The following is a 24277-nucleotide window of genomic DNA, read 5'->3' on the forward strand; positions in this document are numbered from 1 at the left end:
GGCCTTCAAAAAAAGATATGAATTTCCACTTAAAATGTTTAACGATAAAGCAAAATAGACAACATTTGCCAATAACAAATCTTTTCCCTTGATATCTAATTGCTTTTGAATATAATCTACTGATGCAATTTGTTGAAAGCCCTTTGATTACAGATGCACAATTGTATTTGGAGCCCTGAAATGAACAATAAGAAGACCTAGTGATAACTGCTGCTTTTAAATTATTCTTAATACTTTTAAAATATTGTCTATTGATTTTAGTTTAAATGGCCATCCATGTATTACTTTTCTGTACCACTTATCCTACACAGGGTCAATCCCATAGTCTATCCCAAGGGACTCAGGGCACAAGGTAGAGGACACCCAGGATGGGGTGCCAACACATCACAGTACACACACACACACATTTACACACTTATTTAAAGACACCAATCTGCCCACAATGCTTGTCTTTGGACTGAGGGAGGAAACCAGAGTGCCTGGAGGAAACCCCTGAAGCACAGAGAAAAAATGCAAACTACACACACACACACACACACACACACACACACACCCACATGGCAGAAGTGGGAATCATACACGAAACAAGGCAAGGCAACAATGCTTGCCATTAAACCACCATTACCCTTAAGTGTCTCTATTCATACATATGTTATGTTCATTCATACATACAATTAAGTTGGTCGATCATATTGGAGATCCAGAGCACTACCTCAGGAACACTGGTCATTGGATTGGAATATATCCTGAATGGGACATCATTCTATGGAAAGGCATCAAACGCATCATATACATTCTCTTTCAGATCTTTCAGAACCACAGCAATTTAGCATTTAATCAGTCCACCTACTGACATGTTTTCGGAATACTGGGGGAAATGAAGAAATTTGGAGAACAGAAGCTCCACACAGTCTGTATATCATGAAGAAAATATTTTAACGTTGTATTTTTAAACAAACATGCCTCATGTTAGAAATAACAACAGAGCAATGTAAAATAGATTAAATAAAAATACATAATAATGGTACATTTACTGTGTGCAAAAAAAAAAAAATCAGGCCTGGACTGTTTGTCTCTCCATGAAGTATTTCCATATTGCAAAAAGGTGTGACATCCAGAAGCATGTTCAAACCTGTTAGCTTGATACCATCATGGACAACACCTGTTATTTTGAAAGTCCTTACAATGAATGCTTTCCGTTCAGAGGAAAGTTGCACAAGCCGTTTCCAGGGGCAGTGAGGTAGTGGTAGTATTGTGCAATAGTGTCTTCACAACAGAGGGATATCCAGGAGTATTACTAGAATCATCCAGAAAAATATTAGATAAGGAGAACCAAGTGTGAGAACATTTGTAACTCATTGGTGGACACAGATTTGGATAGGATTGTGTTACATTTTGTAATACATATGTTTTGGTACAGATTGTGATCACCTGATATGGTGAAGCAATAAAAGAGCTTAATGAAACAGTGCATAATAAGCTGTAAACAAACCTTGAGTTATGTACAGCTTCACCTGACGTGTTGTTGAGCAACCAGTACAGCTCTGTCTGAATGTCTCATTGGTCACATGGAGCTTGTTTGGCCAGTGCTGCTTCAGTGGTCCCACAGATGGAGTGGGGTTGGGGGGGTTGAGCTGCTAAGTTTAGCATGTGACTACCCAAGCGGGTTATGTCAAGAGGCCGCATGTCTTCTCCGAATCAAGCTTCACAAACAAGTAGAGGATGGAATCTTAAAACAGCCACCCCTGGATCAAATGACACAACCGGCTGGCTGGTATATAAGTGAAGAGGGTGGCCTACCGGACCAGTAGATCAAAATAAACCTTGAGAAGGACAGACGCACTCAGGAGAGCTTTACATTGCACCAAAGCAAGGAACCAGTGAACGAAAAAAAGGACTAGGATACTTATAGACATGGACATTCAGACAGGCCAACTGGTGAGGGCCGTAGGTCCTATGGAGAGCCTGGAGAAGCAGCTGAGCTGCCCCATCTGCCTGGAAATGTTCACCAAGCCGGTGGTCATCCTGCCCTGCCAGCATAATCTCTGCCGTGGCTGTGCTAATGACCTCTACGACTCTCGCAACCCCTACCACTTCTCCGGAGGAATCTTCCGCTGCCCAACCTGTCGTTTTGAGGTGGTGCTGGACCGCCATGGTGTCTATGGGCTTCAGAGGAATCTCCTCGTGGAGAACATAATTGACATCTACAAGCAACAGCTGGAGAACAGTGGTGGTGGTGGTCTGGAGCCTCCTTTGAAGGCCAAGGATACAAAAGAACCAATGTGCGAGGAGCATGCAGACGAGCGCATCAACATCTATTGTATTTCCTGCCAGGTCCCTACATGCTCCATGTGCAAGGTATTTGGCCAGCACAAGGACTGCAAAGTATCCACCCTGAAGAGCGTTTATGAAACTCAGAAGACTGAGCTCCAAAACGCTACTGAGCTGCTTGCAGCTAGCAACAGCTGCGTGCAGGCTATGCTAGTACAGCTGGAGCACACCTGCAAGACTGTGGAGGAGAACAGTCAACAGCAGAAGCAGAGACTGGGAGAGAAGTTTGACTTACTCTATGCAATCCTGGAAGATCGTAAGGCCCAGCTGCTGGAGCAGATCACACAGGAGCAGGATGAGAAGGTAGTACTGGTGCGATCACTAATTCAGCAGTACAAGGAACGGTTGGAGGCTAGCAGAAAGCTGATGGACCAGGCCACGCAGAGTTTGGACAACACCAACATCGCTGACTTCCTCATCAATGCCAAGAAGCTCATTGCAGAAGCCAAAGACACAGCTAAAAACTCCCAGTTACAAAGGCCAGAGCCTGGTTTTGAGAAGATGGACCACCTCACCCTGTTTACTGAAGAAGTAGAGGACATCCTTGCAAAAATGGACTTTGGTGCAGATGATGACGAAGATGAAGCAGAGGAATATGAAGAGGCAAAAGGGGAAGAAGAGGAGTAAGCCATGAAGAACTTTGTTCGATACAGAGACTTTTTATGGAGTAAGGATAGATGAGGAAATTATAACAGAGCCTTGGTTAGCACAGGAACACGAAATAGCTGCTTTTGAAAACTGTGATGAGTGTGTGCAATCTTAAAAGCAGTTTTTTTACATGACAAATTGCACCATTTCCACTTTCCACTTGACTTTTATACTTTTGTATTTATACGAATGTTCATATTTAATTATTTCTGTTAATATTCAGGCTTAGTCCTGAATATTAGATTTAATAGGATTGTTAATTGAAAACTAGATTTTTTTAGCTGTAGAATACAGCTGTTATAATTTAGTTTTAGTGTGTCTGTCAAAATTGTTGAATACTTGAAATGATGTGATTGACTCATGAACTACTGTAAAAGTTTATTTTCATTGGATAATTCAATGGGAATAAAGTGTTTACAAAAAACATATTTTTGTTGCTTAAAAGAACTCTCCTCTACACAAATATCCACACACAGGACTTTATATAGTTGTTGTTAGGAACAGATGCAACAGCAACAACAAATTTTCCTAACTGGTGAGGCAGACTATTCAAGAGGCAGACTATTTTTGCAGGGTGAGAATGAGAGAAGCCATGTAAGTCCAGGAATAGATGACAGCACGCCTCATGTTTCCATCCTCGACAATTACAGCTGCCGACTCAAATGCCTGCCAGTGCTATGTGGCCAGGGGTCAACACTGATTCCACCATCAGCTACAAATAGTTGCTAGGGTTCAGACTTCAAACAATAGCTGTACAGTACAGTGGGATAGTTACATTGCATTAAGCTAAATAAGCACAAAATAAGAAAAGTAAACTGAGACCTGGGGAATTTGGAGGCCAAGTTAACACCTTGAACTCTTTGTTATCTTCCTCAAACTATTCCTGAATCATTTTTGCAGCAGGTGCAGCAGGGAGCCTTCTGAAAGACACCACTGCCTCTGTACTTGGTGTACAACAGTGTTAAAGTAGGTATTATGTGTCCCCAGATTTCCAAGCTAAACATTGCTCAGAGCATCACACTGCCTCCACTGGTGATGCATATACAACTGGCTGTCCACATGATGTAAAAGAAAGATGATTTGCCAGACCAGGCCACCCTCTTGCCCACGTGCCCATTGTAGACACTTTTGGCGGCGTACATGAGTCAGCATAGTCACTCTGACCTGTTTGTTTCTATGCAGCCCCATGCGCAGCAAACTACAATGCACTGTGTGTTCTGACAGCTTTCTATCATAGCCAACATTAACTTTTTCAGCAATTTGTGCTGCGGTAGCTCTTCCGTGGGATTGGACCAGACAGGCTAGTCTTTACTCCCCAGGTGCATTAATGAGCCTTGGTGGTCCGTGATCCTTTTGGAAGGTCTTAACCACTGCACACTGTAAACACCCCACAACACCTGCTGTTTTGTTGATACTCATACCCAGTCAATTAGTGTTCACAATTCAGCCCTTGTTGAAGAGGCTCAGATCCTTACACTTACACGTGAACTATGAGAACTGAGTGTTCACTTGCTGACATATAAATCCCACCCCTCAACATTCACAATCAACTCACTTCATCCTTCATATTTACCTCTAGATCATTGCCCCTTTTGTTTGAATCCACCAAGTTAAAAAAATATTGGAACAGATCGATTGTTTAAACAGTTAATAGCTCTGAATGTCTACTCTTGGTTTGAGCCCTGGGTTTCATCTGTGGAGACTGCATCTGTTGTTAAAAAGGAAAAACCAACATGAAGACCAAGGAGCTGTCAACGGGAGAAAAGCAAGCCATTTTGTAGCTGAGGAAAGAGGGAAAATTGATCAGAGCCATTGCACAAGCATTAGACATAGCCAATTCAGCAAACTGGAAAGTCCTGAAAAAGTAAGAAACACTAGTTTTGAACATGTCCACCAAAAAATACAAGAGCAGTTGATGACAGAAACATTGTGAGAGCTGTGATGATTGAAAAAAACAAAAATTACACAACAACAGCCAGTGACATCACCAAAACCGCAGTAAGGCAGTAGCGTAGGTATCAAAATCCACCATTCAAAAAAGCAAGATGCAAACCATTCACCACAATCAGAAAACCAGATGCTTCTACTAGAGTGATGGACAAGCCAAAGTGTGAGTGAACATAGGATGTGCTCATGATGCGAAACATACAAGCACATCGGTCACGCCTATATTGTTTAACACATCTTGATATAAATATCAGAAAACAAAAGCTAAACTTCGGTATCTATAGCTTTAGATCTTAAACCTAACTGTCTAACCTAAAAGTGTAATACTGTATTTGCAGCCTGCATTAAAATCACACTCAGAAGGAACCTTAAAGCCAACGCAAAGAACTTCATGTACCTATTACATGACATTGTTTCTATCATTGGCATTTAAGATGCTTTGTAATGTTGAATTGTACAATTGCTATGAAATCATATCTGGTTCAACAATACCACCATTACAGATCTATTCAAGTGAAGTAAATCTTTGTTTTATAACACTTCAGCTGCTGTCTCGATGGCTGACTTGATGAAAACCATGAAACTCCACACCTCTGTAAAGCACAGATGCTTAGAATAGTATTTTACATTCTGATGGTATATGAATACTCCATGGTATGAACAGCAGGTATCATGTTTCCAACATGTTGAGGTATGCTGATGATGCTTCAGCACCAAGTACATTTGGCCCAGTCATGCAATCAGTATTAAAGTATATCAAAATAGTGTCTCACACATGGGTTTGGTGTTGTCATGATGGATTTATTTGTATATTAACCTAACCTGATCTCTATTTGTGGATAATCACACAATGGAAAAACCCCTATAACTCATGCTAACACATTCACCAGCACTTATTAAACTGCTCATTTGTGTATACTTACTTAAAAAATGACCTCATTTTGGGGAAGACAATTTTATTTAGGATGTGATAAACTTCACTTCTCTTGTGTAACTAGAGATGGACAATTCCTATTGGGTAAATAATTGTTCCCAATAAACCAAACCTAAGTATATTTTCAGGACCAGTGAGAAATGCTTGCCTATTCTTCTGATATTGAACAGCGTGGCTTTGATATCTACCAAATAAAGTATTCAGAATCTTTATGGATGGCTCTGTTTTTGAAGCTATAATTTTCCTTTGAGTCAAAGTCACACCCATGAACCAGTTCCCCCTGAACAAACTACTGATCCTCATCCACTCTGTTTTCAACATTCTTGAAAAGACATCTAGCTCTTTCCTTTATTACTCAGCTGTAGATTTATCCAGTATGTCTGGTCTGATCCAGAAACAGCACATTGCAAAATAGGGCTTGAAGCTCAAACCTGCTTCTCTAAATAAAAACAGGACTTCCCCTGGTTGGCGAACATGGACCAGTATATTGCATCTAAATTTAGACTTGTGAATCAGCTCGCCCTTAGCCTCTGCTGTAACTCAACGAAGGACACAGCCTCTCTCAACTCCCATGGCTTAACAAAAAACAGGACCAGAGCTCCTACTCCTGCTCTAACCAGCAAAAGAAGATTGTGTGTCACAAAATGTCCTGAAATCTTCAACAGTAATATTTTTCAATAACTTATTGTGAATTGGCCTTTGGTCTTTGTTTACTAATCCAATTTAATGGAAATTTAATTTAATAACTCAACTTGCATTTGAGTAAGATGCTATATCTTTTTATATCTAAGTCCTTTACAGTTTATGAGGTGTTGAATATGTGTGCAAATCAAGGACACAATGAAAGATGTGACCTGAAAAACATGACCTGAGTTTCTGCAGAGTGTGCATCTAAGAGCCCTGCTGTGTAAAAATATCCACAGTGCATTTTCAGACTCGGCAGCCGCTGCCTGTACATGGTCGCACAGTAAATAGACGCTCTCTTTCTCTCTGTCACCTTGCCATGTGTCTTGCTGGCAGAAAGTGTACAATCAGGCCTAGACAACTTTGCTGATCCCAAATACAAAGGCACTAAAATGCAAATGAGTGACCTTGGGGGGGAGAAAATGTATCATTGACCAAAGGAAGGGAAAAGCCTTGCTCTAAGTAAAGAATAAAACATGACAGGACATAATGTTGCAGGAAAATAATCAGTAACACAATGGTGCTATCAAATGTCGTGCCATGGTTTCCAAGTGGTACTATCCACGGCAGTCCCATATATCACCAAGTAGTCCACATGGGGCCATTATCAGCAGCAGTGATCACTTCCATGTGCTGTCTATATATATAATAATATATACAAATAACCAGAGGGACAAAAAAAGAGCGTTTTCCGTTTTCCAAATGTATATATATATATATATATATATATATATATATATATATATATATATATATATATATATACATATATATATATATATATATATATATATATATATATATATATATATATATATATATATATATATATATATATATATATATATATATATACACACACTATATTGCCAAAAGTATTTGCTCACCCATCCAAATAATCAGAATCAGGTGTTCCAATCACTTCCATGGCCACAGGTGTATAAAATCAAGCACCTAGGCATGCAGACTGTTTTTATAAACATTTGTGAAAGAATGGGTCGCTCTCAGGAGCTCAGTGAATTCCAGCGTGGAACTGTGATAGGATGCCACCTGTGCAACAAATCCAGTCGTGAAATTTCCTCGCTCCTAAATATTCCACAGTCAACTGTCAGCTGTATTATAAGAACATGGAAGTGTTTGGGAACGACAGCAACTCAGCCACGAAGTGGTAGGCCACGTAAACTGACGGAGCGGGGTCAGCGGATGCTGAGGCGCATAGTGCGAAGAGGTCGCCAACTTTCTGCAGAGTCAATCGCTACAGACCTCCAAACTTCATGTGGCCTTCAGATTAGCTCAAGAACAGTGCGCAGAGAGCTTCATGGAATGGGTTTCCATGGCCGAGCAGCTGCATCCAAGCCATACATCACCAAGTGCAATGCAAAGCGTCGGATGCAGTGGTGTAAAGCACGCCGCCACTGGACTCTAGAGCAGTGGAGACGCGTTCTCTGGAGGGACGAATCGCGCTTCTCCATCTGGCAATCTGATGGACGAGTCTGGGTTTGGCGGTTGCCAGGAGAACGGTACTTGTCTGACTGCATTGTGCCAAGTGTAAAGTTTGGTGGAGGGGGGATTATGGTGTGGGGTTGTTTTTCAGGAGCTGGGCTTGGCCCCTTAGTTCCAGTGAAAGGAACTCTGAATGCTTCAGCATACCAAGACATTTTGGACAATTCCATGCTCCCAACTTTGTGGGAACAGTTTGGGAGCTGGCCCCTTCCTCTTCCAACATGACTGTGCTCCAGTGCACAAAGCAAGGTCCATAAAGACATGGATGACAGAGTCTGGTGTGGATGAACTTGACTGGCCTGCACAGAGTCCTGACCTCAACCCGATAGAACACCTTTAGGATGAATTAGAGCAGAGACTGAGAGCCAGGCCTTCTCGTCCAACACCAGTGTGTGACCTCACAAATGCGCTTCTGGAAGAATGGTCAAAAATTCCCATAAACACACTCCTAAACCTTGTGGACAGCCTTCCCAGAAGAGTTAAGGCAGGTGAGCGAATACTTTTGGCAATATAGTGTATATATATATATATATATATATATATTTATATACATTTGGAAAATGTTCTTTTTTTGTCCCTCTGGTTATTTGTCCTTCAGTTATGTGCATGGTCCAAATGAGCAGTACTCTGGAGTAATTACTATAGTGTTAGCTATAACAGTAGTTAACAATGGTCATTTATAACATTATGGTTATAAACATTTGACAACAGAGTACTTTTGTTCCAGGTCCATGAGCAGAGGCCTATCTTTAATAAATGTAGGAACCAATTTATTGACAATGAATTAGAATAGAAATTAGTTAAGTCACAGTGCTTCACAGCTCCAGGGTAACTTGTATTATTGTCTATGTGGACTAAACATGTACTCCCCATGTCTGTGTGGATTTCCTTTGGGTTTTCTTTCAACGCCCAATACATGCCAAGAGTGTGAATGTGTGTGTGCATGGTGCTTTGTGATGGACAGGTTCCTCTGGTAGGCTCCAGATCCACTCTGACCCTGTCCAGAATAAAATCGTTTCTAATGTCGAATGAAATTCGATCATGATCTCAAAATTAGATTAGTCTAAATATTTTTATCTACATGAAAAAGAAACAGACACACAAGGGATACTTTTCTTTTAAATTTACATTTTATAAATGCAGCAGTATTATATAAGTACAGTTCTTAAAATCAGTATCACAATGGCTGTTTGTCTGTAGATGGTAGAGGAATGACACTTTCCTTGAGCTATTTTAAATGAAAAAGCACTCCATTCACTGGAAACACTAAGCCTGTCTGTCTCTTCTTTTTTCACTTGAAAATGTAAGCATGTGATCAGCACAGGAGAAATATTTTAGCCTGCTTTTTTCGCTTCATTTTCAGTGGAGTCGACAACAGCCGCTGATCGCTGTTTAACACGAGGGTCGAAAGAGGTAAATACACTCAGATCTATTTTAAATATTGTAATATTGATTATGTAATGTATTATAAAGTGACAGTATAGCACTAGAACATGCGCAAATGAATGTCTCTTTAAATGTGTTAGACGCCTGCCATGCTTGATTAATTCACCCACACTCAGTTAGTCCAGTTCTAATCTTTAAATCATCACCATATGCACAGATCTACAGACAGACATCAGATCAATAGAATATGGATTAGGATTCAAAGCATTAACCTGCCACTGCGACTGTAGTTTTGCACTTCTTCTTCTTCATCTTCAGTTCAATATATACATTATGTTAATCAATAATTAATACTGAACACATCATCACTGAAAGTGTAAATGATTAAACCATGACGCATATGTTAAACTTAAAAAGGAGAAGAAGAAGAAGAAGAAGAAGAAGAAGAAGAAGACTAACTGCTTTCAATTCCAATCTATATGATATTGAATTTATGTTCTTCTTTAAGCTGGAGAAATTCATTTTTAGCTAAATATTACATGTATGATTTTAATAACTGTTATAGATATTTAGCTGCATTTGGAAGAAATTCCATACAGATTCACTGTTTTAATTCTTTTTTGTTTTTACGAACATATAAACAGTAAACACTGAATGTTTTATTAATTATTTAGTGAACTCTGTCCTGCAACACATTTGAGCTCCTTTTTTATATTCTCTTATCTTGCATTTTCTTTTACAGATTTAGAAACTGACTAAAGTGAAGTACTAAATAAGTGTATGGGTTCATATATCTTCCCTGTACATTTTATGAAATCCAGGTCTTTTGTACTAAGGCTACAGTACCAAAAAAAAACAACGTTGTAGAATGGATAAGAAATTGGACCTATCCAGACTCACAGATGAGGAGGCCAAGCACGTGTGGGAGGTGATCCAGAGAGATTTTGAGCTTAGGAAGAAAGAGGAGGCGAGACTCGGGTGAGTTCAACAAATCGGAATTTAATTCCTCAGACATTCCTTTCATTTTGCTTGATATCTTGATATTGTTATTTTGATTGATGCAGGTATGTTCACTTAGCAACAGCATTTCATGTTAAGACAGTGAAGGTCATGTACAAGCAGGTCACTCCTTTCTGTGAAATAATGAGAGCAGCTCAGTGCTGAACCCATTCCCATGATGATAATCACAGCAAAGTCACAAGGTCAGATTGCTCCATAGCTCTGCCTGGGAAAACAAGGTGGTGTGAGAACTCTCTGTCTGTCGTCTTAACACAAAGACTTTTTCAACCAGATATTTTTTGAGAGGTGTATTATCCTTCTCAGTAAAGATAGAATTTTCCAAAGTTTAACCCAGACTAGAAAGGCTGCAGAGAGATTCTATATTCAGCTTAAGCTTGTGATTGGCGCATACTGGTATAGGACAATGCTAAGCTCAGTCTATGTCGAGGAACTTACTCTCAGACATATTCAGGCATGTATCCAAATATGAATATATTACTCAGATTGAACAAATAATGCTATTATGAATAAGAAGTGCACTCCTGTTTTGTTTTTTTTTTCATTTATCTACTTTGAGTCTAGAGAGCCCATGGAATGCAACAAAAATCATGTGAACCAGCAGTTGTTATTTCTATGCAGGCATGAGGCAGTGATTAGATATGTAGCTTGTAGGACAAAAACATTGACCATGTGCATGTACGTAATGCATTTCCAGCGTGCATTCATTCATCTTTAGTAAACAACTTTTTTTTTTTCCTGGGACTTATTGATAAGCTTCAATTTTTAGTAAACAAAACCTTCCAGATTAGGCCGTGCTCACACTATAAATATTTGGCGCACCAATCAGATAAAGATACAGATAATGACACCCCTACTTTGTTGATTCTGTGTCCTCCAGGGAGTTAAGGACAATAATTGAGAAAGAAGACACAAAGCGAGAGCTCCTGAGCTCTCAGTCCAGCCTCACTGATTCCCACTGCATCCGCTGCCTGCAGCCTTTCAAGTTCCTGGTGAACAGCAAGCGCCAGTGTCTGGACTGCCATCTCTACATCTGCAAGACTTGCAGCCGTTACAGTACAAAGGAGCATGGCTGGGTGTGCGATCCATGCCGAATGTCCAGGTCAGATTCGTCCCTTTAGGGGAGAAAAACTGGCATGTCGAAAATGAGTAAGAACTTTTGACATTAACTATTTACTTTCTGCTCTTACAGGATACTAAAAATTGGAACCCTGGGCTGGTATCACGACAACATACGCTCTCGCTTCAAGCGCTTCGGCAGTGCCAAAGTGATGAGGTCGCTTTACAAGAGATTAAATGAAGAGGGTGAGTGCTATAAAAAGCATACTGATAGCCTGGGATGTGTTAAAATGACCTCTCACATTACTGTACTGCATTATCATACTTTTCCATGCATGTCCTAAGCCAACATAATCACCTTTTGTATTGAGGGACCTCAAGTGTTTTGTTACACAATGTTAGAGTGAAGGATATTTAAGACATATATCACTGCCATGAAAGTCATATGACATGGGGAAAGTCTTGTGAATTCCTTAAGCATCTCCTTCAAAATAATGGCCTACTCATCAAGGCTGACAGCTCGTGTCAGTTCATTATAAGCATTCATTGTCAGTGTGTGTCTGAAGTAGATCAGTGACTTCTTGTTTAGTGTCAGAGCCGGAGGGTGTATCCAGAATATTGAGGCCAACACAGATCACATGTTGTGCTGGTGTCTGAGCACGTTCTGTCGAGGTTATTTATGACTATCCTGCATGATCAGACAAGGTAAATAGAGAAATGGAAAACATACCTAGAATGCATAACAGGCAGGAGGATTACTGAGCATGACCCAAGCTGACTGAGATGGTTTAAATCACTGGGCTTTTCAAGCATTTGAAATATTTAGTCACATATCCCACTATTATTTTTCAAGAGAATTAAAATTTCTTTTTTAAGCTGAAACACTGCTTTAACACACCCTGTACTTCAGGCTTTTTTTTACTATCCTGATACTGAGAGTCCTTATAATTAACTGCCCTTTAGGGATAAACATTTTATTCAACTGTATAGAAAAAGCACATTGTTTATTCTTCAAATCAGTAATGTCCTATGGATGAGTAATATGACCAGCTGGGTTCCATAAAAAGCCTATTTTTATTAAACGTTAATGTTGGTATTCCAGCAGTTAGCATGATACCAAGAAAGGATTAGCATTGACATTAATCCCCTTTGTTTGTCCAGGTCGCCGTGACGATGACGTGCAATCCATGCCTGACGTCCACAGTGAGTGGTGCATGAACAATGCAGTGCTTGAAACAAGAGCAGCTGTTCATCCCTGATAGTGATCACAAGTAGAAAGGAATGAATCCAGTGTAACATTTCTTTTAACTCGATAAGTGATTCAATATTACTGATTTACTATTAGATGTATACAATGGCCATGATGATGAGCATATGGATGCAGTGGAAGGACAGCGCTATAAACAGGTAAACAATTTCCAGTGAAGCCTGCTTTATTTCGTAACGTATATTAATCTTATAAGAGAATCTTTAAAAGACCTTTCAGCCCAACTACATCTCAAAAATGATATAAAAGTCTTGAAACTAGCCCCCAAAACAGAAATGGCAGGCTTATTTTTCTTATTTTTTCAGCCTTTGCATAGTGAAGCAAGATCACTGTAGTGCACAGACATTTCTAATATACAGATACTTCCCATGCTATTATCCCCCGTAACCCTCTCCCAATCTTTGCAATATATAGTATTTCATAATAGAAACACTTTTGTCCTGTCTGCACTTGCACTTCACCTTTGTTTGTTCATTTGTAAATGTATTACATTAACTTCTGATTATTTACTTTAAAAGAAGATCTGGGTGGCCATAAAATATTTAAAATATTTAAATATTTAGTCTAATTTGGCATAAAACAAAAAATGGCAACCCTGTTATTAAATGTCCTGTCTGCTGCTGCTCCTGAAAATATTTATAGAGCGAGCATGGGGCAGAGTAATTCCTGCCTCAATGGGCCTCCATATTTGTCCAATAGGTTCAGTTATAACTCTATTGAGCTAAATGGGGAAGCGAGCATCCTGCCCTATGATTACAACTTAAAATCTAGAAAGATGAGGAAACACTGGCTTACATATGTAAAAAATAATCATAGATCATTCAAAAGAAATAATTTGTATTCAATGCAATAAAAAATGTAGAATAATTTGTTGAAGGACTTGTATACCGTATATATAACAGAACACACACACACACACCCATCGCAGCTGTTGTGATTTTATACAGTGATTTCTAATACATTGTGCTTCGTCCCCCAACCCCAATGAGATGCGAAAGACAAAACGTCTACTTTCTGTCCATCCTATGGACCTGGAAATAGATGAGTACGGCAGCCATTCCCGGCGACATTCTATGCAGGCAAGTGTGCTCTTTCATTCATATTTACTTTAAACATGGACATTTCCATAATGTATTTTTCCAACTTACAGTATGTACAAGATGAACGTGGAGTGCTGCGGAATGATTTGGAATACAGCGCTGACATGTACCATCACCATCACCACCGCATGAGTCGAAGGAAGAGTCTGGATCGTTTCTCACGACCAGGTCTATAAGAAGTCACACACACACACACACACACTCATCATTCCTTATATTTATACAATGAATGATAAATTAAACAGTTCTCATATATAACAAATTAGGTCAGTAATAAAGAATGATTGGGCATAATTATTTGTCATTACCAGGCTGAAGTTTATTATTTTCCAATAACAACCCTTCTCAAAATGTTTCATTTCCATTGTAACACAGTAATTTCACAATATTTAACAAAACAACATGCCTTCTTTTTATTCCATTCTAGGTAACATTATTATATGATCCCTCATATTATATGAAACATTATTATATGAAACCTCTTTTTCTCTCTTGTATCATGAAACTGCATCTTCCAAGACTGAAAACCTATAACTGTTACAAAGCTCTGATACTGGAGTCTCCTTCCAATTGCATTAAAATAAATAATTGATTTGCTCTAGAAAATTTAACAACACCTTCTGAAAAATACAAAATTTAGAACTAAACAGTTGTTATTTAACAACACTTCATGTTAAAAGCTTTAAAAATTCTACAAATCCCAAACCTGCCAAAGAGTGATTCTTGGACCCCACAACAAGGCCTTAAAAATACACCTGAATATGTAACTTTAGCCAATGAAATATTATATGAAGGATAATAAATTGTTTATTTATTTATAGGCCAATGACCATCCTGTCATAACAAACATTTAGTCAGCAAGCTAGTGCCTAGAAAACAAAAAGCTTAAATAGGTCATGAGTAGGATTGCAGTATCAGAGAGTGGACTTGCATCATCTCAGTCCTTTATTTAACAATATTCTCTCCTCTGAAATATATGTGTTAGTGAAAAGTTGTTTCTGTTATTCCATTGCTAACAATAGTTAATACAGATGAAATATCCAAATACAGCTTCTGAAGCTAATCAGTTCCTGTTTACCTACCACACCATCCTGTAATCCTAAACAGTTTTTTTCTTTTCTTTTACATTCCTAAACTGAACTTGAATTATAGAACCAGTAAGATTCCTGTTAGAATTGCCTTTTACAGTAGGACAAGACATGAGCATGCTAGTGGGCCACTTCTACAGGATTTGTAATGGGATCCATTTGTGTTATTGTTCAGGTCTATATGAGAATTCACTGTGATATTGTATTTTATGAATCCTAAAGGTCCAGTTTTCCACCATATCTTTTTTTTTTTAATAACCAAACTTTTTCTAAATGTGTTTTAAAATTTGATCACACTCACCTTAAACTGTAAGGTGTGCAGGGAATATCAAATTAATTTACACACGTCAACATATACAGGAACATCATAAACATAAGTGTGTGTGTGTGTGTGTGTGTGTGTTGGTTGGTTGGGTGGTGGAGGGTGTTGATCAGAATACATGTTATTTTCAATAAAATAGAGTAATAATAAGGTGAAAGAAAATGGAGATCCATTAAGATCCTAAAGATCAAATAGGATCGTACAAGAAAAACAAAAATTCTATCTGGAAAAATGACAATATCTAGTAAGATTCTAAAAATTAATTTAAATCCTACAAGATCAATTGAAATTCCAATAGGATTTTTGGACAGGGTACATCTAACCAGATATTCATCCAATCACCCATCCATGAAGAGTTTAAAATTCAATAACAACCAGGTTGTAGTAGTATATTATTGTTTAGCTACATCCTTGAAGGATTTCTGCCTTAGTTAATATTCAATGCACTGCCTTGTATAAAAGTCTTAGATGTATTAGAAATACATCTACATATACTGTAGATTTCTTTAAAACTGCTTTATGATTGTGTCTGCTGTTAAAACGCCACACAGATCAAACGTAATTGAACTGAATAAATGAACTCGGCTCGACACGTAGCGATTTTCTAACATTCTTCCTCTATTAGTAGAACATAAGGAGCATAAAAGGATAATTACCAGCTATCACTTTCCCCCTGTTTAGATGATGGCATGTATTCTGAGCACAGGATGGTCCGTGCTCGCTCTCTATCCAAGATCCCTGCGTTACCACAACGCTCCTACTATCTGGACACCTCAGAGGAGGAGGATGCTTATCGCGTCCCCGTCTATCAACTCCCATCACGCCGCCGCAGCCGGGCCTCCTCTCAGGAAAACATCACTCACAACACTCCTCCAGTATGCATCTGCATGAAAGAATTACGTTCATAATTGACACAAGTACATGACATGAGTTCTGGGGATATGTTTAATAAAATGAAGCTTAACACAGCACAGTGTAAGCTAATTATCATGAGTGGCTGGTATCAGTGGGCTAACAGTGCTAAGCCGTCCATATTTGCAGTATTATTATATATCAATATAAGGTTTCTTTTTTGGCATCAGATCCCATACAATAAAATGTCCTGTTGACACATCTTAAAGAAGATTAATTTGGATTTTATGGCACGAAGCGCAACAGCACCCCCAGTGACTGTAAGAAAAATATTCCAAATGGTCAGAGACAGTCATGTCAGGAGATTGAATTTTTATTTTCACAAGGTGGATTATTTACTCTATCATAATTTATTTCACTCAAAATGCTTATGGAGGAGAAAGTAAAAATAGCTCTAAAGCTACAAGCTCAAAAAAAGCTGTTTGTTTGTTTGATTGATTTATGCATGATACATTGAACATCCCTAAGAGTTTCACTGTCAAGCTATTGATAGGTTTCTTTTTACCATGAACTAGCTACCATTTGCAGTTTGCTTTTCTGCCTAGCCAGTTATGTGGCTACAGAATGTATTTAGCTATCTGCTAGTTAAAAGCCCAGTTAATGTTAGCAAAATTTACCTCAACATGCTTTTCAAACTAGATGCCCTCTAGTGGGTTAAGAAGACACTTCATTTTGTGTAAGTGTTTGCTTACTCCAGCATAGTGAACTTTTTTTTATTAAGGGGTGTTCATCCTTAAGATTGATGCTGAAGTCTTGTGGCTTATCCATATTCAGGTTCACACAGCTAGCTGTGGCTACACAGTGTAGCATGAGAAGATCACCACAGACAAAGAACTGGTAGGATTATAGATAGGGTTTTTTTCTACACTGATGAATTTAATCGGCAAAAATCGATTGTGTTCTGATTGGATGCTAAATAATAGCAATTCATGTCCCAGTTTGACCACCGCCCTGAGCATCACTGCTATGCTGTATGTAATATTACTAAACTCCCAAGCTTGTCAATATCTGTGATCAGACATGAACATGGATTGTTTGTTTGACACTTATTTGCATCTCTCTTTTTCTTTCTCCCACCACCAACAATCAATGCTCGAATGCAGATTAATGAACTGAATAAGAGAATGTTTGCCATTGAGAGTCTCCTGAATCGACTGGAGGAGAAGATGGCTTTGCCAAATGATCAGGTAAAAAGGAATAAAAGAACACTTTCAAACACTCTTAACAGTATTCCATGCTATGTAAATGTTTGCAATGTTTTTTTCCTAAAAGTTTGTTATATTACACTACATGGCCAAAAGTATTTGGATGCCTGATTATTCCAACTGATGCTCCAAAATTTGAAGCCCACAGATGTCATCATACTTTTGGCCATATAGTGTATTTTGGGGACAAACTAGATACACTATATTGCCAAAAGTTTAACATCTGCCTTTACATGCACATGAAAGTATTATGGAGTTGGCCCACCCTTTGTAGCTATAACAGCTTCAACTCTTATGGGGAGGCTTTCCACAAGGTTTGGGGTGTGTTTATGGGAATTTTTGACAATTCGTCTAGAAGTGCATTTGTGAGGTCAGGCACTGATGATGGACGAGAAGGCCTGGCTTGCAGTCTCTGCTCTAATTCATCTCAAAGGTGTTCTATCTGGTTGAGGTCAGGACTCTGCGCAGGCCAGTCAAGTTCCTCCACACAAAACTCATTCAGCCTTGCCTTTATGCACCTTGCTTTGTGCACTGGTGTGCAGTCATGTTGGAACAGGAAGGGGTCATCCCCAAAACTGTTCCCACAGTTGGGAGCATGAAATTGTCCAAACTTTCTCGGTTTCCTGAAGCGTTAAGAGTTCCTTTCACTGGAACTAAGGGGCCAAGCCCAACCCCTGAAAAACAACACCTGAATTCAATGATTTGGAGGGGTGTCCCAAAAACTTTTGGCAATATAGTGTATATCTGGCAGGACTAAATCAAGGCAAGTGAGCTTGAGATCTTTCCCTCTTCATCTAAGCTTTTACCAGTTCCTTCAGTAAGTATTATTAGTTCTACTGAACCAGGGGAAGGCTCAGTGAGTGGCTTAAGTCATCCAACTTAAATAAAAAGGTCCTTCACTTGTTTTGACTTACTCCTCTGTAATCCAACTCCCACCAGCTCTTGTTAAAGGCAGAAAAGTGAACATTTTGTGTGTCCCTGTAGCAGGCGCAAGTCTCAGCAAGCCAGCTGGAAGAGGAGAAGCTGAAAAAAAAGCTGGATGAGCTAATGAGTGACAGAGTACTGTCTTCAGATGAGGATGAGCCAAAGAAACTCACTCAACTCAAGGGGCCTGGTGTAAGAGGTGTCCAACACACAGAACAAGCATCAGCAGTACAGGAAGCAGCCTTGAGCTCCTCTAGTGATGAGATGCCTACTGAGACTCAGAAGGTGATTATAGTACATGCACAACTCTTGGTGTGAACAAAGAAATATTAATTAAGAATTATTAAGGATAATTTTCATCAGCTTTTTATCACACCAGTGCTTTAACAATATTGTTTTGCTATGCAACTTTGTTACTGTTCTACTGTTACTTACGCCTAGTGGAAGTATCGTAATAAAAATATTCCTTAGTAACTACTGTTTATCATATAATATCCAACTCTTAAAGGAATAATCAAACCTGATCATATTACTTTGTGATCATTATAGTAATGAAACTTTGAGTTGACTTCTTTTTAGTTTATTTAAACTTCTTTCATTCACAGCATTTAGGAACACACCCTTATCCAAAATCTCATTTATACAACTGTGTATCTGAAGGTTGTTGTCCTTGGGATTCAACCTCACAACCTTCGGAGTAGTAAGGCCAACACCTTAGCCACTAAGCTACCTCCTTTCTGTTATGGGACATGCTGCTCTATATTCAATGATGCCCTACATTACCCACAGTGCCTTTGAACACCCAGATGATAGTGACACCAGTGGGATTAAGCCCTCACATTATTTAACCCTACCTAAAAAGAGTGATGCAGCAGTGCTTTAGTGCTTTAGAATTTTAAACTCTCCAGCTCTCATCATCTGCTAAAACTGATCTGGTTCCTAAATTTAAACCTTCATGCTAATACCGCCATCAACATCACCATCCTTTTTTTTCAGTTTTTCAGCCCAACTGCATCATATAGCTGCACTGAATTCTGGAAATCTGAAATTAAATATCAATACGAAATTAACAATCCTGAACTCTGAATGTTATTACTGTTTGAGATCGCTGAAATATTTCTCCTCTTAAACACCATTGTAAATGCACTAGCAACGTCCCCCTGTGACATCATAGGAGCACACAACAGCTAATAGCTCACAGAAATAATAACGAAAATAACAAAAACATCTGACAAAGCTGACAGAATAGCACCACAATTGCAAAGACATATTTACATCGTCTCCTCTCAGCTAATTGCTGTTCCCTCTACATGGCTTTCAGAGATCCACCGCAGCGGCTCTATGCGACATCACAACCGAGATTCTAAGAACCATTAATGCCACAGAAAATGCTATGAGCGAGTTGGCCCCCTCAAACCCTAATGACAGACCTCAGTTAGCGGGCACAGACGTAAAGCAAGCTGATGCTGCTTACAGGGAGCTTGAGGAAAATGTAAGCCCACAGATATTTTGCATACATACAGTCTGTATTCATCCATATTCTGGGGTTCATAGTTAATATGATTTACTGACACTTAGTTTAGTTTAGTGAGTGAATTCAGTGTGCAGTGAATGAACATTGGTTAAAAGGTCCATGGTTGAACAGCTCTAAGCCAAGGATTGTATTGAGTTTTGTAGCCTGTGGCGAAAAAAGTACTGAATAATTATACTTAAGTGAAGGTATTGATGACAAAATTTCAATGAAAAGTCAAAACTGTTGTCAGGTGAAAGCAAAGTGTTAAAAAGTAAATGTTAAATGAAATGTAAGTGTTTTTGCGTGAAAACGAACTTTTACTCATTTATCCAAAGCTGCTGAAACATTATTGCCATTTTAAAGAATTCACACCCTTTATGCTAATAAACATCATTCAATCTCAGTGTAATTTACTGGTCATATGCACCACCAATGCTACATAGTTTGAACTGAATGAATTAATCAGAAAAAATAGAAAATATCCCATAAATTACCAATATTTACAATTAGCTAGCTAGTATTAGCAATCTGTCTTGCTGCCTAGCCAATTATGCTAAATTTAGCCAGTTAATTAGCATGCTTTGTCTTCTTTACTCACTTGTCCTCTAGTGAGTAAGGAAAACAATTTTTTTATATGAATCTTTGCTTACTCCAGCATATTGAATAAGATAAATAGTGAAGTCATGTGGCTTATCTGTGTTCAGGTGCAGGAGGCTAGTAATATCACTAGCTACTGTGTGTAGCATGAGAAAGTCAGCACAGATGAAGAACTGGAATGATTATTGATAGGTTTTTTTTTCATTGATGAATTTAAATTTAATTTTAGTTGATTATTGGTGCTAAACTAAAATACTTGAAAGCGAAACTGAAATTATTGGATGCTAAACTTGCTTAAACAGTATACAGTCAAGGCTAGATTAAAGAAGACATGCCCTTTATTATTTCTAACAAGTACTTTGAAAGTCTCAACAAAATCGTAAGGAATAAGAGATTTTATTGAGTCTAATTACTCAAGTATTTTTCACGGTTTATAATTTTGTGAAGCAACAGTCGAGGTTCTGGTTTTTCCACAACACTGTCTGCTCTCTTCTAGGTATATCTGACAGCCGGGAAGTCGTTTGACATGGAGAGGAAGTTGAGGCAGATTGAACGGAGTGCTAAGAACCATTACACAGGCCCTCTCACTGACTCTGAACTCTCTGAGCTGGAGGATCAGCTTGCAGCAGCTGCTGCTAAAGTGCAGAACACAGAAAGTGAGGTAAAACATTGGTGATAAACCCGACACTTATACAGAGTATATCATAGCTATTCCAGTCTGTACTGTTGTCCCAATTTTCAGTTTTCACCTAATCTACTATTAGGTAATAAAGTTTTTTTCTTATCAGGTGTCGGACATTGAGAATAAAATCACTGTTCTTCATGCATCAGGATTATCAGTAGATAAAGCCAAGAAAAAGGTAAATTGTTGTTTACTTTATACAGCAATATGTGAAATGCAACTATATTTAATTGGATTACTGTAACTGAGTGAATTAAATATCCACAAATCAAATTCACTGGTCTAATGTGAGGAAGCTGAATGCTAATATTAGGTTATGTTGAATGTGTGTTATCGTGTTTTCTTTTAGAGGTTTTAACCTATTTTTTTTTTCTGTATATGTAGGCATCACACATACAAAAAGGAAGAAAGTCCCAAGACCCTTTTAAATATAAATAGAGTACATTGTTGAACCTGAACATGAAGGGAGCGCTGTTTTAACAGTCATTTTCTACAGCTTTACTTCACACCACTGCTTTAACAACATTGCTGTACTTTGTACTGTTGTTCTAGTTTTCCTTATACCCAGAGGAAGTATTGTAATCTAGCACAAGGACCTTTTTCCTGTCCTTTCCACACATTCGCTGTGACGTATAAAAATACATGAGACATGCTATTGTAAATCTTTCCTCTAGCTTTGACTAATAAGTTATGAAAGTTGGCATGAATGTTTTCTTTCTTTGGAGTAAAAGAAATGTGTGTAAACAAATGCTTAAGCAGATTCGCATGAAAACCTTATTTGAATATCAGTAGCATTCAGTGTATGGTTTTCTCTAACATTATGATTAAATTTATATTATATTTATAAACCTCTCATTTGACTGCTGCTCTAAAGCACATGTTCCTGGTGTAAGGACTGCACAGACAGCATCATGTCCCTCGACCCAACCCAGATTGCATCCTCTGTATTGAGTTTCAGTAGCTTCACAGGCTAAACACACATTTTAACAATAAGTAACTCATTCATTCATAATTCATTGGGTTTATTGATCAGCTTAGGACTTGCAGAGGGCTACTACTAAACATGTACATTTATTCAAAAGTGCTAGTTCACTGGTGGACCAGCAGCAGGATCCTGATTTCTGGGCAGGGAACTAACCCAGCTACTGAAGGGTTAACTCTCAGTGCCAGTTCCAAGCCTGGATAAAATGGTAGGGTTGTGTCAGGAAGAGCATCTGGCATAAAACCTGTGCCAAATCAAATATGTGGACCAGATGATCCGCTGTGGTGACCCCAAACAGGGAGTAGCTGATGGAACAATAACATTCAAAAGTGCAAGCTGTTTGCTGGTAGCATTAAATTTTACAACAATAGTAAGTACACAATATTTACGTTATGTGGTACAATTAATTGCAAACTGTGTATGCATACTGAATACATAGTGACAGTGTAAGATTATATACATGTATGAATACATTGTAACATTGTAAATGTATTAATCACTCAGAAATGGAGAACTGGAAAGTAATTTCCAGTGCAAACTTGGTGCACACATTCATAGCAATTTATAGTGAAATTACTAATGCTAATAAGCACTGGTCAATACATACAACAGTACCTGACTTGCCTATCTAAGGTGTGTATGTGTATATCCTTCAAAGGGTCATGGGGGACCCAGCCTATTCCAGAGACCAACCCATCTCACTCTCTCTCTCTCTCTCTCTCTCTGTTTCACACACACACACAGAGTAAGAGAGAGAGAGAGAGAGAGAGAGAGAGAGACCAGAGGCCAACAACCCATGTCTCTCTCTGTTTCTCTGTTTCTCTGTTTCTCTCTCTCTCACACACACACACAGATAGATAGATAGATAGATAGATAGATAGATAGATAGATAGAGAGAGAGAGAGAGAGAGAGAGAGAGAGAGAGAGAGAGAGACCAGATGCCAACTCATCTCTCTCTGTCTCTGTTATATTATACATGATGTTATTTATTGCATTATAGTTTTATCAGTCATGACTGGCTGGTTTAACTTCATTGAGATAAGAAATTAAGAAAACTTGTAAACTGTTTTTTTCACCCTTCTATTAGAGAAGTGACTACCCAAGAATCTGAAGAAGGTTTCTATAAAGGTGTTATACAAATTGAGAGGGACTAGTATTAATTGTTTTAGGCACTGATAAATGACTAATTAGCAATTTAGGAATGTGTAATAGTTAGCTGTTTAGCACACTGGGAGTGACATACAGTAAACCAACGGCTATTTAAAAAAGGTAGCAGAGGAAAATGGCTGGAAAACGTTTATTTTGAACGAGAGTAAAAAAACTACTCCACCTACTGGCGACATGATAGAACTGATTAACCGCTGATTGGATAAAGTCACATGGGTCCAGCAATTTCTAGTTTATAGTCACAATGCTGATTAGATATCTGTCAAGCATGAAACACTTTCATTTTTAATGTGGCTCGCACTCAAAAAAAACAAAAACCTTAATAACCGCTGCAGTAAACTATTCCAGTGGTCACTTAATACAACAATATACTCTGCTACATTTTCTGTAGTTGCCCAACAAAAACACACGAGGGCGCCAAAGCACCATTTAGACATCCAGGCATCTGGACCCAGGCGTTTTTAAGCTTTAAACAGTATTAGAGATGTGACCAACAGCTGGCTTTAGCTGATAATTATATATATATTATTATATATAAATATAATTATATTATTCTTACGCTTGTCCTAATGGATGTCATCATATTGTGCAGAGGTGCATTGTCATGCTGCAATAAGTCCCTCATACATACTGGGGAACTGATCATTTTTAAAAACAGAACAGTAAACTGAATAGAAACTAGAATTTATGCTATGAAATTAGGTTAGTAATCCCAGAAGAGCACAAAGAAGCTGTGATCATGAAGTGATCTACCCAAATAATAAAGGTTAATTAATTTAGTCTGTTTGTCTGCTGTTGATTTCAGCTGATATAACTGAAATGGAATCTAAAATGTATTAATCACTCAGAAATGCAGAACTGGCAAGACATTTCCAGTGCAAACTTGGTACAGACATTCATAGCAACTTATAATGAAACTACTAATGCTAATAAGCACTCTCTCTCTCTCTTGAGTCTCTAAGTTAGTTACTTATTATCTAGCTAGGATTTATGTAAGAATCATTAGGCT

The 24277-nt window shown here is 38.4% G+C and overlaps 2 protein-coding genes and 1 long non-coding RNA gene across 6 annotated transcripts in view; 2 read left to right on the forward strand and 1 right to left on the reverse strand.

The window, feature by feature from the left end:
• LOC131362117 (uncharacterized) overlaps positions 1–16083 on the reverse strand; it is a 32097-nt gene extending 16014 nt beyond the window's left edge. The window contains exons 1-3 of one of the 3 annotated variants that reach the window (XR_009206127.1): positions 15943–16083; positions 13925–14046; positions 10419–10658 (exon numbers count right to left, since the gene is read on the reverse strand). This is a non-coding gene — a long non-coding RNA (uncharacterized LOC131362117). Of the gene's footprint in view, positions 1–10418; positions 10659–11761; positions 12765–13924; positions 14047–15942 lie in introns of those variants that run through there. The other 2 variants (XR_009206128.1, XR_009206129.1) reach the window with 2 other exon arrangements.
• trim63a (tripartite motif containing 63a) lies at positions 1792–3407 on the forward strand. The gene has a single exon (XM_058403889.1). It carries the CDS (start codon positions 1915–1917, stop codon positions 2956–2958), a length of 1044 nt encoding a protein of 347 aa, XP_058259872.1. The 5' UTR covers positions 1792–1914; the 3' UTR covers positions 2959–3407.
• On the forward strand, positions 9250–22960 carry mlpha (melanophilin a). 2 transcript variants are annotated; one of them, XM_058403887.1, is made up of 15 exons: positions 9250–9460; positions 10255–10411; positions 11331–11552; positions 11643–11755; positions 12671–12712; positions 12855–12916; positions 13766–13855; positions 13927–14044; positions 15968–16161; positions 17302–17385; positions 18388–18612; positions 19649–19819; positions 20934–21098; positions 21226–21297; positions 21504–22960. In XM_058403887.1, the coding sequence occupies exons 2-15, from the start codon at positions 10302–10304 to the stop codon at positions 21555–21557; spliced, it is 1722 nt and encodes a 573-aa protein (XP_058259870.1). In that variant the 5' UTR covers positions 9250–9460; positions 10255–10301; the 3' UTR covers positions 21558–22960. The 2 variants fall into 2 exon arrangements, with proteins under 2 accessions (XP_058259870.1, XP_058259871.1); XM_058403888.1 differs by lacking the exon at positions 19649–19819 and having other exon boundaries at positions 9259–9460; positions 21504–22957.
• The last annotated feature ends 1317 nt before the right edge of the window (positions 22961–24277 follow it).

This window comes from Hemibagrus wyckioides, linkage group LG11 (genome assembly GCF_019097595.1).
Source record: "Hemibagrus wyckioides isolate EC202008001 linkage group LG11, SWU_Hwy_1.0, whole genome shotgun sequence".
NCBI lineage: Eukaryota > Metazoa > Chordata > Actinopteri > Siluriformes > Bagridae > Hemibagrus > Hemibagrus wyckioides.